Source organism: Venturia canescens, chromosome 6 (genome assembly GCF_019457755.1).
Source record: "Venturia canescens isolate UGA chromosome 6, ASM1945775v1, whole genome shotgun sequence".
Classification (NCBI taxonomy): domain Eukaryota; kingdom Metazoa; phylum Arthropoda; class Insecta; order Hymenoptera; family Ichneumonidae; genus Venturia; species Venturia canescens.
In genome coordinates this window covers 3,117,020-3,133,193 of record NC_057426.1, presented here as the reverse complement: position 1 = coordinate 3,133,193, position 16,174 = coordinate 3,117,020, and the positions used below count along the sequence as shown (strand labels likewise).

The following is a 16,174-nucleotide window of genomic DNA, read 5'->3' as shown; positions in this document are numbered from 1 at the left end:
AGCACTCGTTTCGATCGACAAAACCGTGCTAATATTGACTTCAATTGATAATTTAATGATCATGTAAAAAATTCAATCGATGAAACACGAGCTCGTACCTCTATTCCTAGGCTTTTATCATAATCGTGATAACTATTTTGAAAACGGTGTGAGAAGCTCGTTTGTCACATGAAAATAATTGCATAAAAAATAGTAATCATTGTAGCTCGGTATCATCGGCATTCTGGACTTTAAAACAGTGAATTCGTAAAGTCCTCGAAGTCAAAAAGGTTGTAAATCATGTGGAATTCCCAAGTTTCATTTAAAAAACGTGACACTTAAAACGCAACGTCAAAATTCTTCGTTTCACTTGCGTATTCAATGCTGAGATCTTCCTACGAAGATCATGAATAATAAAAAAAATGAAATTCGTCAATTTCCCCCGAGGTGTTTTCCGTCTCCCGAGAACCGGGCGATGACGAATATTCCTAAAATCTCAAAATTTCCATCAACAACCGTGTCACTGAGAACTTTTGGTCTGTCTCGTATTTGGCAAAAAATATTGAGATTCCCTCGGAAGAGGCCCTGTTGAGTTAATCGTGAAAGATTCAAACACATTACTTTGCTTTGACCAATACGCACACGTCCGACTCGAAGGATCCTTTGGATCTCCCGAAGCCCCGGTGAAGAGGCCCCGAGAGACCACGAGTCCCATCCCAAGTTCGAGAAGACGACGGTGGCTAATAGCAAATTTATGCTACGACACTTTCTGCCCGGGATCCAGGGACCTTCCTCAGAGCTATGCGGTGAATAATCACCGAGTTACCAAGAACTCCGACGGTGGCTCCGCAGTGTTGCTCGAGTGAATCTCGTACTGAGCATCGCGAGGTCGGTCTCTTATATAGAAACTTTGGGCAAACGTACCGTTTGCGAGAAACTCGAGGATCTTTAAGTCAATTTGTTTTCCAAGTGCAAATCTATTTTGAGGAAAAAAATTATACCATCCATTTGATAATACGTAAGTATATTTTTTTGTTAACATTAACTTGGCGATTTAAAAATACACAATATTTGTTCAATATCTGTAAGAAATTCAGAAAATTCGTATTTCCCTTGGTTTGTTGTTTTTTTTTTTTTTATTTTATTTTTTTTTTTATCATTTTTAATAAAATACTTTCTCTCCGTTGTTTCACGAAAAAATATAACGAAAAATATGTGTTTGCTCGTCATTTTGGGTGATCGAGTTTTTCTTGTAAAATTGTCAATGGTATAAAACAATTGAAAAGCGAGGTCTCTCATTTTCGTATTACTTATTTCCTTCCTTTCTCAATTTCGTTGTTTTGAGCAACTTTAACGAGATTGCGTAACGAGTTTCCCCAACAATGATATCGCGGGTTCATCTCTGCAACAACACACTCGTAACGTTAGATTCGTCACTTTGCATAATTCAACAATGAAATACAAGTTTTGAGCTCGGCACGGACAAGCTTGTGGATAAAATGTTTCGATCGTTGCGCAGCAATGACAATATTTTCATCAAGGATCGTTCTTCCGAGAAAAAAGTAATGAAATTCACAATGCTTTTTTCTCCTCGTGCCCGCAAATTCGTTCAATCGATTCGAGGGCCACTTTGTGCAACGGGAAACGGCTCGAGGTGGCCCGAGAAAGAATGTCGATCGGGGGACAAAAGTCGTTTGGTTGTAAAAAAATGAACGTTATAAAACAATTGAGACAATAATCAATTCCCAATTACAATTATGTCTTCCTCTGCTACTCTCAATTGAACAAGTTGCGCTAAATGCATTTCTTCCTCGTTCGTGCAGCCTCGGAAAATGCATTTTTTTTGCTTCTTCTTTGCGCCAACTTTTTCAGCTCAGTTACCGATTTTTGGTTTTCTTTCCTTTACGTCTTACGAGCTTCGGTGACTCACTCATCACTTGTCGAGTTTAATCACGTAAGCTTCCCCTGGCGCAACCGATAAACGCTTGAAGAAAATATCCTGGTTTATCATCCTCGGAGGACCCACGACCACGTGCCCGTCGTAATAAAGTGACGAGAGATCCTTCGTCTGACGAGTCTTGCCGAGATTCGCTATGTAAACGTATGAGTTTTGCCGAGGATACCATCTCTCAATCACTATCAATTCGTCCTCCGAGTACCTGGAAGGTCGATTAAAAATTACATTTATTTAATTGGCTGAGTTGAAGGTTTAAGAATTTTTTAAATTCGTGATTAATCGAGTAATTAATTGGAGCTTGAGGTAGATCATGCCCGAACGATCGTATTTTATGGGTGTCTAAATTGGTTCGATTTTCACTTCCTAATTGAAGATATTATCAATCTAAATTAAGGTCAGAGTTATTATCCGTCACTGACTGAACCCAAAATTTTATTCGTCCCTGGTTAAGTATTTTTTTACGTCAAAAATCCCTTTAGAGTCGTTTAGGCGAAGGGAAATGGATCAAAAAATGTGTCAATAAAAAGACAGGAATGGCCCAAGCCAAGAAGACACAAAATGCCAAAATAAGCAAATGTGAGGTTACGAGTGCACATTACCAATTTCGTTCAATCTTTAAGAGCATGGATCAGTCGACTAACCTCACTTGGAATTTTCGAAATCGAAATTCTTTGACACAGTTTGATCAATTAAAAAAAGGCTCTGTCAGGCTACGCAGAACGATGGCAAAAATCGACTGACAGGGCCTTTTTTTAATCGATCAAACTGTCTCAAAGAATTTCGATTTCGAAATTTGCATCTCTCTCGCACTCACGGTTGCGATATACCGATTGATCCATCCTCTTAAGAGGATGCAAATTTCGAAATCGAAATTCTTTGATACAGTTTGACCGATTAAAAAAGGGCTCTGTCAGTCGATTTTTGCCATCGTTCTGCGTAGACTGACAGAGCCTTTTTTTTAATCGGTCAAACTGTGTCAGAGAATTTCAATTTCGAAAATTCCAAGTGAGGTTAGTCGACTGATCCACACTCTTAACGTCATATATCTTATTGTTACTAGTAAGACAATCGTCACGAATTTTCTATCAGACCTTCATTACATACTTCATTGTCATTGTGTACTTTTTCATAAACTTCGTAAGAAGCGTTCATTCGTTACATGGAAAGATAAACGATTTTTTACGCATAGTCCCTATACCTTCGTGTATTTTTCTTCATATTTAAGCACGTTTATCTAAATAACCAATAAGACGAACCCTTTGAAATTTGATACGCGTGTCAGTCGACAATCCACTTAAACCCTGTACAAATTTCAAGACTTTCTTAATAAAATTGTTTCGTGCATGAACTATCTTTGAATTTTGATTTTTCTCGATAATAAAATGGTTTTTAGTCCAATTGAAATAGTGTACATATTTTCCGAGGAATTTCTGGTCAACTGATTTTTTGTTTCCAGGATTTTCTCTCGATTTTTGGCAGCTTTACCTGATCCCCAAGTTGGCAGTAATGCTGTCATGCTTTGCAGCAGCCTCCACGAATATCGGAGTCGTTGCTCGGCGAAGCTTGGCCATTTCCGGCACCGCTCTGGCCATGTCCGATTTGGCCGGTTGCATGGAAACCGGCAACCAAGGTACGACCCCTTGAGAAGAAAAGTTTTCCGTCGAGCCCGCAACGGCTTCCCAGTACATTGGTGACAAATTTTGCAAATGTTTGAGCTCCTGGTGATCCTTGCAGTCGCAATTGGTCATACCGATCTGCAGATTAAAACGGAAACGGGAAATGTAAAATGAAGTGAAACGTAAAATGGAAGAGCGAAGTTTGTAGGAATTGAGGAACTCACCTCGTCGCCGTAGAAAATATTAGGAGTGCCAGGCAACATCATGCCCAAAAGAGTGACAGCCGCACTGGCATTGGATACTTTTAGAGTCGATGCGATTCTGGGTTTGTCGAGGCCACCGATCGACCATTGAACCCACGGTTGCCCGGAGCGCTGTCGATCGAACAAGGTGCTTTTGGTGACGCGTTCGATTTGCGACTTTATGTCTTTAGTTCCGTTGGAAATTCTTAAATTAACATCGACGAGATCGAGAACACGGAAGAGCGTGTCTCTCGCTGGTCCTTCGGCAGCCTCGAGGCTTTCCCAATCGGAAATAAAAATTTTCTGTGGATCAGCAACGGTTCGCCAGTCGTTTAGTAGCTCGACGAAATTCTCGTCCTTCAAATAATTCTTCAGTCCTTTGAGATAAAACCCATCGACGCCTTTTTTAATCCAATATCTTATGGCAGCTGTGACCATGTGCTCGTCGAGTTTAGGGTTCGCGTAGTTCGACGCTGAATAGGCTTCTTGGTGGGAGTCGGAAAGGTTCGGCAAGTTCGTCGATGAGAAATCGATCGGCTGAGGGATCAAAGTGGTCAATATTCCCGACGACAGGCTCGTCGCTACGTCTGGAACAATAGTCGTTTCGCGCTCCATCCCATTCGTCGAATTCGTTGTTCCGTCGTCGTTTTCTCTTTTATCGCGAAACGATAAAGTTTCGTTGTTCTCGTTTCTAGTCCTGCGCATTGTTCCTCCGGCGAGGCTCTTCACGAAAGGGTAGAGTGGCAGATCGAGGATGAGGCTCATGTTCCTGCTGTGGAGATTGGACACGAGCGAATCAAAGTCCTCCAGGGAGCCCAAATTCTCATCTATCAACGTCAGACTCGTTATGCTCCCGTAGTTTTCTGGATAATGTTCCGATCGAAATATCGAATTCAGTCGCACCCCCTTCACTCCCAGATCCTTCAGATAGTCCAGCCGCATCGTTATTCCGCGCAAGTCGCCAATGCCGTGACCTTCCTTCGACGAGTCTTGAAACGACGCTGGAAATATCTCGTAGAATAAATTTCCCTGCCACCACTCCATTTCGGGATCGCACCTTTATCGATGCAGAAGAAAACCGATTAATATTCAGCAGTCATCAATTATTCATTGTTTTTTAGGAAATCCATAAACTTGAGCATTGCAAAGTTTCTACCGAAGTTGAACCACCCAAATCGATCAAGGTTGTTCGATAGCAAAGCCCGATTTCTTAGGGAAATTTTGAAAAAAATTGTCGCACAGAAAAATCTAACGAATCGATTAAAAAAAAAAAAAAAAAAAAAAATAGTTTTTCAGATATTGCAAGTTAAAGTTCTATGGTTTCTCCGTCTGAACACGTGGTAATTGTCGAACAAAAAATGTGGATCGAAATGACTCGAGGAAGGTTGTTAGGATTTTTATTTTGAAAAACATAGCGTTAGAGTATCTTCTGAAAAAAAAAAAATTGAAAAAAAAACATGATCTACCGTATGGTTTTTGAGAAAAAAATCTTTGTAATAAAAATCGTATGAGAATTTGAGTGGGAGAATTTCAAGGTTCGCAACGTGCTGGCAACGCTGTCGCGTGAGATAGATGCATTCTAGCAGGGGCGTACGCAAAAGAAAAAATATAAAAATTCGAAAATCACGAGCAATTATGAAATTTTAGTAAAATATCTTGACCATAGATTTTTTTACTGATCATTGACGATAATTTCAATGATTTTTGGAACACATTTCACAACGAGTAATGTTCACACAGGAAGGGGGCTGCACCCTACTTTTTATACGGCACTTAGCTATCGAACTACCTTAAACGCTCACTCCCTTTTTCAAATTTCGTCATAAAACGTTCTCTCTCAATAAAATATGTATTTGGAATTGACATTAAGGCTCAAAAATGAGAAAAAACCCCAACAGGACAGGGGAACCCGAAAAAAGTAGGGAAAGTCCCAAATCTCGAGTTCCAATTTTCACTTTTTTGGGGACTCGCTGATCCCATCAGAGAAGCAATTTACTATCGACGGTGAGTAATAAAGCGGTCGTCGATAGTCTCGAGTTACTTGTCTCAGTTGATGATAAAGTTGGAATCTGCTTGCCAGGCAATCCCACTTCTCGAGCGCGTGAGAGCCATCTTTAATCTTGAACTTCGCACGACTTTAAATATCGAGGGCAGAACTATATTTAATTCAACGCTATCGACCAGAGTGAAAAATCAATATAACAATCAGCAAGTACTTTTACGAGTGTTAGGCCACTCGTTGGTGCATCGTGACGTTTCGAGAGGATTTATGGCCCGGAAAATTGATGGTTTATTGACTCGGCACGAGGTTTATTTGTGGAGAGAAAAATTGAACGGAATTTCATCGATTTTTAGTTGAGTTGAAAATAAAACTAGAGATGACGACAAAAAATTGGGATTTGTCGAGCAATTTTCGGGGCATCGGGGAATTAATTTTTGAAATAATGTCGATTTCTTACCTCCGAGGCATAATGACGATCCCACGAATAGCTAAAGCTGTGCAGAGTCCGAGGAAAAAAACCATAAACCAGAAAGACACTTTTCGTATTCTCGGCCAATTCCATCGCATAAAATTATAATCTTTTGGGGGCTTTGGCACCATCAGTTGTATGGGAACGAGTGGTGGCTTTCCCCCATTCTCCTGATTGTAAAACTGTGAATTTTTCTATCGTTAATTATTTCGTGTGACAATTTTGCTTATCGCATTTAATGATCATTCATGAGCTTGTGACTGTATGAATTCGTGCCTATTTTTACGCTCGGACTCATTTCGAGTTGCTGAAAATTGTGAAACTTTGAGAAACAGAGAATAAAGCACGCGACGCTAATATGCATTCGACGAGTGCTCGTCTGTTAGCGAATCTGCAATTTAGTCATTAATCTTCCGCGAAATCTTTATATGAACACGTCCAAAGTCAGCAGCCAAAATTAAAATCATACAGAAATCAGCCAATCTCTGTTTTGATTCAAAAACCCGTGTCCAATGCTTTACGAGAAAATTTGCCACATTCAACATTCGGCATTTTTCCCATCAATGATTAAATCTCCATCAAGCACGACTAAACCATTTACAGCATCTAATAGATTTTTATCAATTAACATCTTCCATGATTATCCCTTCGATTTTTTCTTGTTTTATGTGACTACGTGGCCATAACTTTCCAATTGAGTTAGCTGAAAAATTCCTTCGTGTTTAAGAACAAGAGCGAGAGTCTCTCAATTAGATACAATTGACTACAATGACGATGTATCGTATCGAATGTCCCTCGGACTGAGTCTTGGCTGAGGCTCTCCGAGGGAATTTCCATTCGAAAATTCTCTCGAAAATCCTCGTAATTAACTAGCTCGAAACTTGGATCAATTTTGTAGCATTTAAGGATCACAAAATTCCAAAATTGTTAAAATCATTGATGGAATTGTGATGAGTCACGAAATGTTTTTTCATTCAAACAAAAATCGAGATACTTTCCATCTACATAAAGGAGGAACGAAAAAACGGTTGGTGAATCTATATTTTCAATTTGATTGATTGAATGACAATGACGAAGCTCGTGGTCGCTCTCGTATCTCCCAAAAGTGGATGCTACATTGAGGCAGTAGTGTTATTATAAATATAGAAGGTTTTTTGGCAGACGTCTTAAGACCTCGTACGTCTACGAGTGCGTGACTTTCCTCGACGCAAATGTCTAGCGAGGTTCGAATGTACAACGACGAGTATATATATAATTATCGAAAGCACGAGACGACGAATAACGTCGTAAATTCGTGCTTACACTGGCTCAGCTTCCAATAACGATTTCGCTCAATGAAATGCAGCTGAGAACTTTTCCTCGTGGAATTTGGCGTCGCATTTTTTCGGGTCGAAAGTGTGCAAGAAAAGTGTGTTTGCGTTGTTTGGAGGTCTGAATGAAATGGAAAAATACTCACTATAGCTTGGGCGTCAGGGGCGAGGTGCTGATAGGCCGTGTTCAGTTGAGTCAATAGTTGAGTGCACACAGGCTCGTTATTGACGCTGCTTTCCTCACTGCTGCTCGATTCGACCATGGGATCCCTCGAGCTCGGTTCTTCGACACAAAAAAAACAAAGGGAATCGTTAAAAAGAGTTTTTCCATCATTTTCACAAACTTTTTAATCGATCGAGAGTCACTTTCTAAGTGATTTTACGAGTCGACACATTTTCTTGGTTGGGAGTGAATTTTGTGTATGAATCACTTCACTGTACCGATTTCAACTTCCTCTTCGCGGGGTACCGATCGCCTCGTATTTCGTACCGTCAAATTTTCGATCTCCTCGCACATTTCTTTTTCTTCCATGTTTCTTTTATTTCTCTTTCGTCGCGACTTCAAATAACGAAGTTGACGATAAACCGACGGCCACGGAACAACTGGTTGTTACTCAGCGGCGTGTATCGACTTATAAATTGTCTCGCGGTAGCTCGGTTTTAACTGCCTGGAGAAAAACGATTCGCGGACTCCCGTCAGAGGGTCAAATGATCGACGATGCGTTATGCTCGCCGATGTTTTATTTCGGAATCGTCGCTGCTTCCGATTGAGGAACAATCGATTAGGAGGATTGACCGGACCAGGGGAGCGGAGGATTCGTCACTCGGAAGTGACGAGAAAAGGTCATTTTTCATCATTTTTATCCTAAATGTGATCATTGCGATGATTAGCTAACGAGCTAATTATTATTTTTTCACTTATTAATGATTATTTACTATATATTTTTTATTACTCATTTAATATATTAATAAATAAAGAATAATAATAAAATAATTAATATATGATAATGAATAAACAAAAAATGAATAAATAAATGAAAATAATTGAATAAAACTCAAGAGTTGAGGAAAAATTAAAGCGGAAAGTGGCGAGTAAATGCGAACAGTCGACTCCCGACTCGCTCGATCGTTTTGAGCACTCCGGATATTTCAACCGGCGACGTAATTGATATTATCACAAATGCAAACACGAGACTGCGGTCGCGCGAGGATCTTCTTACTCATCAGCGATGCGCGATCGAAATATTTCTCGAGACTCACCATCGTTCATTATTTTACTGGAGCTGTTTACGATGCTCATAAATGCCTTCAGACCATCCTCGCAATTGATATTATCGAGTGTCGGCACGGGTGTCATTTCCAGCGGTGTGCCTTCCAGGGGATTGTATATTGGCCCGTGTTCCATCCCATCGGGCGTTTGATTAGATGGACTCGGCGTTAAAAGCGGGCAATCCGAGGCTTCTTCATCCTGCAAAGAACGCCAATGAATAGTTTCGCTGAACGGTGTGGCTCGATCGATGGATCAGCGCGTCGAAAAAATTACATTTCTCTAATTTCTTTTTTTTTTAATTTTTTTTCTCCTATTTTTGTAAACGCGAAGAAAGTTTCGATCTCTTTATCGATTTTTCGCTTTGCAATCGTTTCCAATGTTCACAGAAAATTTGATCGTGCTTTTGAGCGGCTTTTGTTGGACAAGTTTGACCCGTTAATTCACTGAGACTTGACAATTTTCCACGCACCAGCAGAACCCGGTGATTATGAAGCCGAATAAATTGGATTGTTCGACACAGAAAAACAGGAAATCGGATCGCTCGGTCTCGCGGTAATCTTTACGGCTTTAGACGAGAATAAACTCAAACATATATAGAGCTCCCGTCACCTGTGGATCCTGGTTAATGAATAGCTGCTGGGAACTCGGCGACACTGGCAGTTCACCGGACATCACAACTGACAGAAGATTGTCAGGTTTTGAGATATTCATATTTCCAGCTGGAACATAATTTTCACTCGTTAATCATCGCTCGCCCATCGTGCTGGGATCGGATAACAAAAAATTCCCCACTTCGCTGAGAAACCGCGACAAAATATCCTCGGAATTGACAAACTCGTTGGAACTCGACGCGCGGAATTTAGAGCCGAGAAATTTTCATGTTTCATCGATCGATCGATCGTCCCGGCTCGAAAAACGATTTCCTACTTTTTCCCAACAACGCCGGTTTTTAAAGAAGCCTCACGACAATGGGCCGTCGAGAGCCCTGAGCCGAAGAACAAAAGAAATCCTTGCCTACGAAATCCATTGTTTTAGTAAGCCGAGGAGTGTTTGATAAGCGCGTAACGAGTAATTTGACACGTATAAGCTCAGAGCGCCATCCGAGAAAACAGTCCGACGACGAAGCCTTAGAAAATTTACATTCAACAAGCTCCGGCCCCAGAATCATTTTTTCGAGCCGTTCAACGCGCGAAAATGAGAAGGGAAACTTAATTACTCGGTTCGTTAAATAATGCAAGGGAAATATCGAAGCGAAGAATTCGAGCCTGTAATTTCGTTGTTTTATAGAACGAATTACGTTTTCAAGAATTCAGTAATTTCGATGGGCGTTTCCGGTGTTCGAGGACTCGCCAGCGCCGTTTTTTCGTTCCTCAAATGCAAAAAGCGTGAAATTCAAGGCTCCGCGCTCGCGTCGTTATGTACCGAGCACCGCGTGTCGTAGACGTGTGTAAAGAGAGTGAGAGAAATCATTTACAACTGCTCGTATCGCTGTCAAGGCCAATTTAATATAAACAGAGGAGAATTCGTCAGGCGCAAATGAGCATCGTGGTCCCGAGCCTCGGATCGAGCAAAAACTCTATCGAGAATATTACGATCGAGAGTAAACGGAGATTGAATCAATGAAAGGAAGAAATGATTTTTCGGCGGACTCAGCGTTCGTGCAGGCTTTTCAAATTTTTAAAAGTTTCCAAATCGAGCGCTCCGTTACATCATTCTCAGCAGCAACGCTTTTTCTGTGGGTTCACACGCGGCTATTTTTATCCCTCAATTATGTCGTTTCTCACGTTTCTATAAACATTCGTGGCTCCAGTTTGAAAAATGGGAAAAAATTTTGATCGGAGGTTGGAATCGTCTCGGTCGTAAAACGACTGACGAGCTGTGCTACGTTTGGGTACAAATGTGTCACATTCATTCGCACTCCCGTTCGCGTATCTCACGCCGAAACACCACTGACCGGGTTTTTTCTGCGCTCCGACGCAACGAGAACTTCAGTGGCACATTTCACTTCGGTTAACTTGTTTTGTTTTCCCAGGGACACGACAGTCGAACGAAATATTTGATCGGAACGATTGTTTTGTTGGAATTAACAAGTCACGGTTCTACGCATTTTGAGGAACAGTCCGCGATCAGCTTCACCCTCATCACGCCCCGTTCGATTCACCTTCGATCTCGCCCTCGCCGGTGCGATTTCTTTATCCCTTCTTGTGCGCTTGTGGAACACGAAGCAACTTTCTCTGGACGTAAATTAACGAATGACCGATACGATTGAGAGGGAAATAAAGAGGGAAAATTGTGAGCGAAATCGGAGGACGTCGGTGAGCATCCGAGCACGCGGACTGCCTTAACGTCGGTCCGTGGGGACCGCCAAACTGTTCGGTGCCGCGAGAAAAACCTCGTGCCTCGATGTATATATTTAGAGATCTCCGTAGACTTTTTCGTCCACCTGATGCCTCTCGCTCACTCTGCCCCTTTTCGAGCGATTCTGCGCTCTCCAAAGTCGCTCCTCCCCTCGCCAACAGTGACGAACACGATTTCAAAAAACCCGAGGTAAAGGTGTCGTCGAAAATTCCAAGAGCAATAATTTCGTGGAATTTTTTTGGATCTCAATGAAATTGGTTATTCAACGTGAGGATTTACGGTCTGAAAGATTTTCGGCGCTCGAAAGCGCCATTTTTCGAGATGACGCGAACGAGGCTCGACTTTGACGAACGTTTTGGGCTCGTCTTTTCGTTTATTTCGTTTGCATTCGACGAAACGTTACGCTTTCGCGATCCCTCGTTGCATTTTATTTCATTGATCATCTTCCATTCGTTCTACTTTTTCCATCGTTATTTTTCGAAGGAAACGACGTCTCCAGATCCGCTACTGTCTCGACGGGGTGAAAAATCAATAATCCCGAGCTTCCTCGCCTGGCAGTGCGTCGCGATTGTAAACGAAATCGTATTTGCCCCCCGAGCAACGAACAACTTCGATCCGAGCAGCAGAGCCACCGTTCGATCCTCGCTCGGACCTCGTCGAAAACGCCTTCTGCTTTATCGACGAAGACCGACTTCGAAATATAAAAGAATCGAAAAAAACCATTTTTTATGAAAAATCGGGTAAAATTTGTAATTTGAAGAATGAAAAAAATTTGTTTGGTGTTACTCGAGAATTTTTATTTTTCAATATGACGTCATTCATGTTCTGAGTAAATACTCTTAAAATTATGGTACGAAATAGTTATCCGAGTGCTCGACAAATAATCGATTTTCACTCACTGCAAAACTCATTCGATTCGGTTGTCAATTTCCTCTTCATTCCTTCCTTCTATTCGTGTTTCCAATTGTTTGGAAAAAAGCTAGAAAACAAAACATCGAAAGACTCTACAAAAGCTAACATAAAAATAGCACAAATTACGATTTACAATTGTGCCAACTGGCGGCAAAAAAAAAAACAAGACAAGATTGACAGGGATAATGAAAAAACGATTTTCCCGAAGAATTTCTTTCGCAGCGATAATTTCCCGATCGCTTTGCTGTCACGCACGATTTCACCAAATATCGTCAAACATTGAAATTTATTTCAATATTTACCGAGGCTGATTTTTTTGTGCCGCAGATAAAATGAAGTCGCAGCGTTTCTTACGGGACGATTGCGGAAAGCTGTGAGGAAAAAAGTCTCGAGCACACAAGTACGAGACGCAAAAGACACTTGGCGGGGCTTCGGAAAAGATGGTGCGAAATGAAAATCGAATGGAAAAAAATGAACGTAGTAAAAATGATGCGTTGTTCGTACGATGATTGCTTATCTCGATGATCGTTTGACCTCTCGTCATCGAAAGACGCGCGCGCGCACCCGGCTAAAAACTCCATCACGAAACATGCCTTTGACATTATCAATGAGAATGATAGTACAAAGGGAAAAGGAGAGGCGAAGAAGTAGAAAGAGAAAGAGAGGGAGATAAAGATGTTTGAAAAGTGAGGATAATTTGAGCGAATAAGAGTTCAGAAAACGAGGCTGTTTTCTTGTAACTTCTCTTCTATCCATTTCAATCTGCGTTTCTTCTCGCACTATTTAGTTTCTTCCTCTCTTGAATCTCGAACGAATAGTGATAATGTTGGCGCGATCTTTGCTCCACGAAGTAGTCGAAGCCTGGAAAGCTCGAGATCACACCGGTCAGTACCAAATCGAAAAGTATCGGACGAGCGCCGTGACCAGACGCGTTTTTAATTGACGTCGCGCAGAGGCTCCGGTCATTAAAAGTGACAATTCATCATCGAATTAATCCTTCGAGTTACGAAGACGTTTGACCGGCCCGTTGTCAATTGAGGGCTCATTCCCTAACGACGCGTTTCCAAACTCTTCATTTCCGAGCATCGATCGCGATCAGCGGATGATTAAAAACTGTAAAAATCGTGCAGAACATGTTGCGACGATGTGCCCGGATTTATAAATCACACCGCGAACCAGCACGCGGATAACAAACGCACCCGAGAACGATCTCGACTTCTGCGCTTTCCCTCTTTCTACATACGGATCTATAAATCCACTTGGAACAGTTTTTAATACGAGGACGAACGAGATATTCTTTCATGGATTCCGAGCTTTTGAGCTCACCTCCCAATGTCAACCTACGCTCGACTTGCGCCGTTATCCCTGTCAAGCTAACCAGACAAATCGTCAAGTACGATCACACTTCGAAGAATCAACAAAGAAGTCATTTCTCGAGGAGAAAACGGTATCTGCGTAAATGGCACTCGACTTTGTCGCTGGTTGTTTGGGAGGTAAGTTTTTCTGTGCAGCAGTCGACTCGTCGTTCTTTCGAATCCCGAACGTTTTTCCAAGCGACGACTCGACGATGCCAAATATTCTTGTACATTAAATTCTTGGAAACTTTATTTTGCAAGCGCGCTTATATCGCTGAGAATTACGCAACGCCACGATCTCCGTATAGTCAAGCCTCGAAGAAACTGAATTATCAACTCCAGCGATTCGTTGCTCAATTTTATTCTCGAAGCTAACGCAAATGTTTTTGGTCATTTAAATGTCAAAAAATAGGATGCGCGGGTCTTATGATGGGATATCCTCTGGATACGATCAAAGTTCACATACAGACGCAGGATCATCGCAAGCCCAAGTTCAAAGGCACCTGGCACTGCTTCCGTACGATACTCGCACGAGATTCGGTAAGACGATTTTGCTCACATTTTCAAAATAATTTCGAGTCGTCTCGTCCAGCGATACGGAATTTGTAGTAGTCAGAAAAATAGATCGAATTATTCCAGTCTCCTTTTCAATCAGTCAAAAAGAAAACTGAGAAGGAAAGTTTCCATTCGTTTGTTTGTTTATTCGTTTATCCGAATCTCCAGATCTCGGGACTGTATCGTGGCGTGACGTCACCGATGGCCGGCGTAGCCGTCGTGAACGCGATAGTGTTCGGCGTGTACGGCGAAACGCAGCGGAGCATGGCGGACCAGGATCACCTGACGACGCACTTTTTCGCGGGTGCATCAGCAGGATTAGCCCAATCGCCGATCTGCAGTCCGCTCGAATTAGCGAAAACGCGTTTGCAGTTGCAGAGCAGCGTAAACGCCGTTTTCACCGGTCCGGTTCACTGTCTTCGGCACATTTATCGAAACGAGGGTTGCCGCGGTGTGTTCACTGGCCTCGGAATAACGGCGCTCCGGGAAGCCCCCAGTTACGGCGTTTATTTCTTGACGTACGAGCTCCTCACGAGGACTTCCAAGGTCACCGATATTTCGACCTTCCACATGCTCATGGCGGGCGGTCTCGCCGGCACGGCGTCCTGGGTCGCGACGTATCCGGTCGACGTCATCAAATCTCGTCTCCAGGCCGACGGCCAAGGCCGCTACTCCGGGGCGCTCGATTGCCTTCGACAATCGATGAAAACCGAGGGTCACAAGTGGCTCTTCCGAGGTTTGAGCTCGACCATTATCCGAGCATTTCCGACCAACGCCGCTACCTTCGCAGTCGTCACTTGGACCTTCAGGATTTTCAGCGACAAACCTGACTCGCGAGTCGATGGAAAACCAACGAACCCTGGCAGAGGCAACGACGAAGTGGCCTCAGCGACAGCCAGGCAAACCCACCAACAGCGAGACTCTTTCGTCGACAAGTGCAACACTCTCGTTTCCAGGGTCATGGATGAGTACAACTACGAATCGAGATCGTACTTTTCCCCAAATGGCATCACCCTCTACGTCGATGACGCCAACCAAAAAACCCACAAACCTGACAACGACACGAAACTCCTTCAGGCTGGTGAAGAGGCGAGAACTCGAACTGGAAAAATACTCGCGATCGAAGAAACCGAACATTTGACGAACAATCCCGAACGACACGAAGAAGGTGGTTGAGGATTCGACGATCGTTTTAGTTTCTGTGATTTTTTTCTCGCTCTCGAGGCCATTTTTTCTTCCTTATCTTGAGTCTTCCAACGATTTATACCTATTTATATAACTGCTAGTTCCAAGGGCGTATTCTGTGTAAAAAAGAATTTTATGATAAGGTGCTAGAGAAATATCAACGCGCGAACAGTTTTTGCAAACGAACTACATTTCGTTGTTCATCATAAACTTACGATTTTACTGAATAATTTATGCTCTCGAAATCCTCAAATTTCTGTCGTCTCGGAGTAAAAGAATCCTGGATTTTGCTGGACGATTGAAAAGTTCCAAAGCAATTCAAAAGTTGGGTTGGCAGGTCGTTCATTCCGACGAGATGCTGACATTTTCGCAACATTTTCAAGGCGAGAGATTAGACGGTATCGCAACATTAGCCGTTGACCCAGAGATTTATCTCTCTCCTTCTCCGGACTAGAAAGACCTGACAAAACATGTGCAGATTTGTGACATGGCGAGTTGAAAAATGGAGACAGATACGGTGCCAGGGTGCACGATAAGAGCGAGTCCTGAAGAGCAGCAAATTTGCCTGGCTCTTTAATTCGCGGTACGTTGACCGATAAGAGATTATTTTAATATTCGTGCACAAAAATTCGTAAACGTGCTTTCGTTGAATGCGCAACGAAGTTTCGTCGACGAACACACGTTTTCGATTTAAAATATTTCCCGTTGAATAAATACGTTGAGAAATCGCGCAAACACACACTTTCGTTATTCCCCAGTAAGTTAGAATCTTCTCGTACATTTTTGAAAAATTTTTTATCTTATAACGAGATCGAATAATTGATAATAAAAAAAAACTGACGTCGGGTCTCCCAGAACTTCGATTTGGTTGAAATTTTTCCTCTTTCCTCACAACTCCGAAGTTCTGGCACATCGAAAAACGATTAAGTGTTGTTCACTTGTCTGCTGAGCTCGACAGTCCTCG

General features: G+C 42.3%; 2 protein-coding genes across 5 annotated transcripts; one reads left to right on the top strand and one right to left on the bottom strand.

Annotated features, from left to right (window-relative positions):
• Positions 1-986: 986 nt before the first annotated feature.
• Positions 987-11,236, bottom strand: LOC122411951 (maltase A2-like). Of its 4 annotated transcripts, none has more exons than XM_043421086.1 (8): positions 10,630-11,236; positions 9,455-9,564; positions 8,836-9,043; positions 7,722-7,858; positions 6,254-6,447; positions 3,777-4,851; positions 3,422-3,690; positions 987-2,138 (listed from the first exon to the last, which is right to left on the bottom strand). In XM_043421086.1, the coding sequence occupies exons 2-8, from the start codon at positions 9,554-9,556 to the stop codon at positions 1,913-1,915; spliced, it is 2,211 nt and encodes a 736-aa protein (XP_043277021.1). In that variant the 5' UTR covers positions 9,557-9,564; positions 10,630-11,236; the 3' UTR covers positions 987-1,912. The 4 variants fall into 4 exon arrangements, with proteins under 4 accessions (XP_043277021.1, XP_043277022.1, XP_043277020.1 ...); XM_043421087.1 differs by having other exon boundaries at positions 10,800-11,236; XM_043421085.1 differs by having other exon boundaries at positions 11,007-11,235.
• Positions 11,237-12,871: 1,635 nt separating this feature from the next.
• On the top strand, positions 12,872-16,067 carry LOC122411954 (mitochondrial basic amino acids transporter). The gene is made up of 3 exons (XM_043421092.1): positions 12,872-13,608; positions 13,883-14,010; positions 14,194-16,067. Exons 1-3 carry the CDS (start codon positions 13,575-13,577, stop codon positions 15,199-15,201), a joined length of 1,170 nt encoding a protein of 389 aa, XP_043277027.1. The 5' UTR covers positions 12,872-13,574; the 3' UTR covers positions 15,202-16,067.
• The last annotated feature ends 107 nt before the right edge of the window (positions 16,068-16,174 follow it).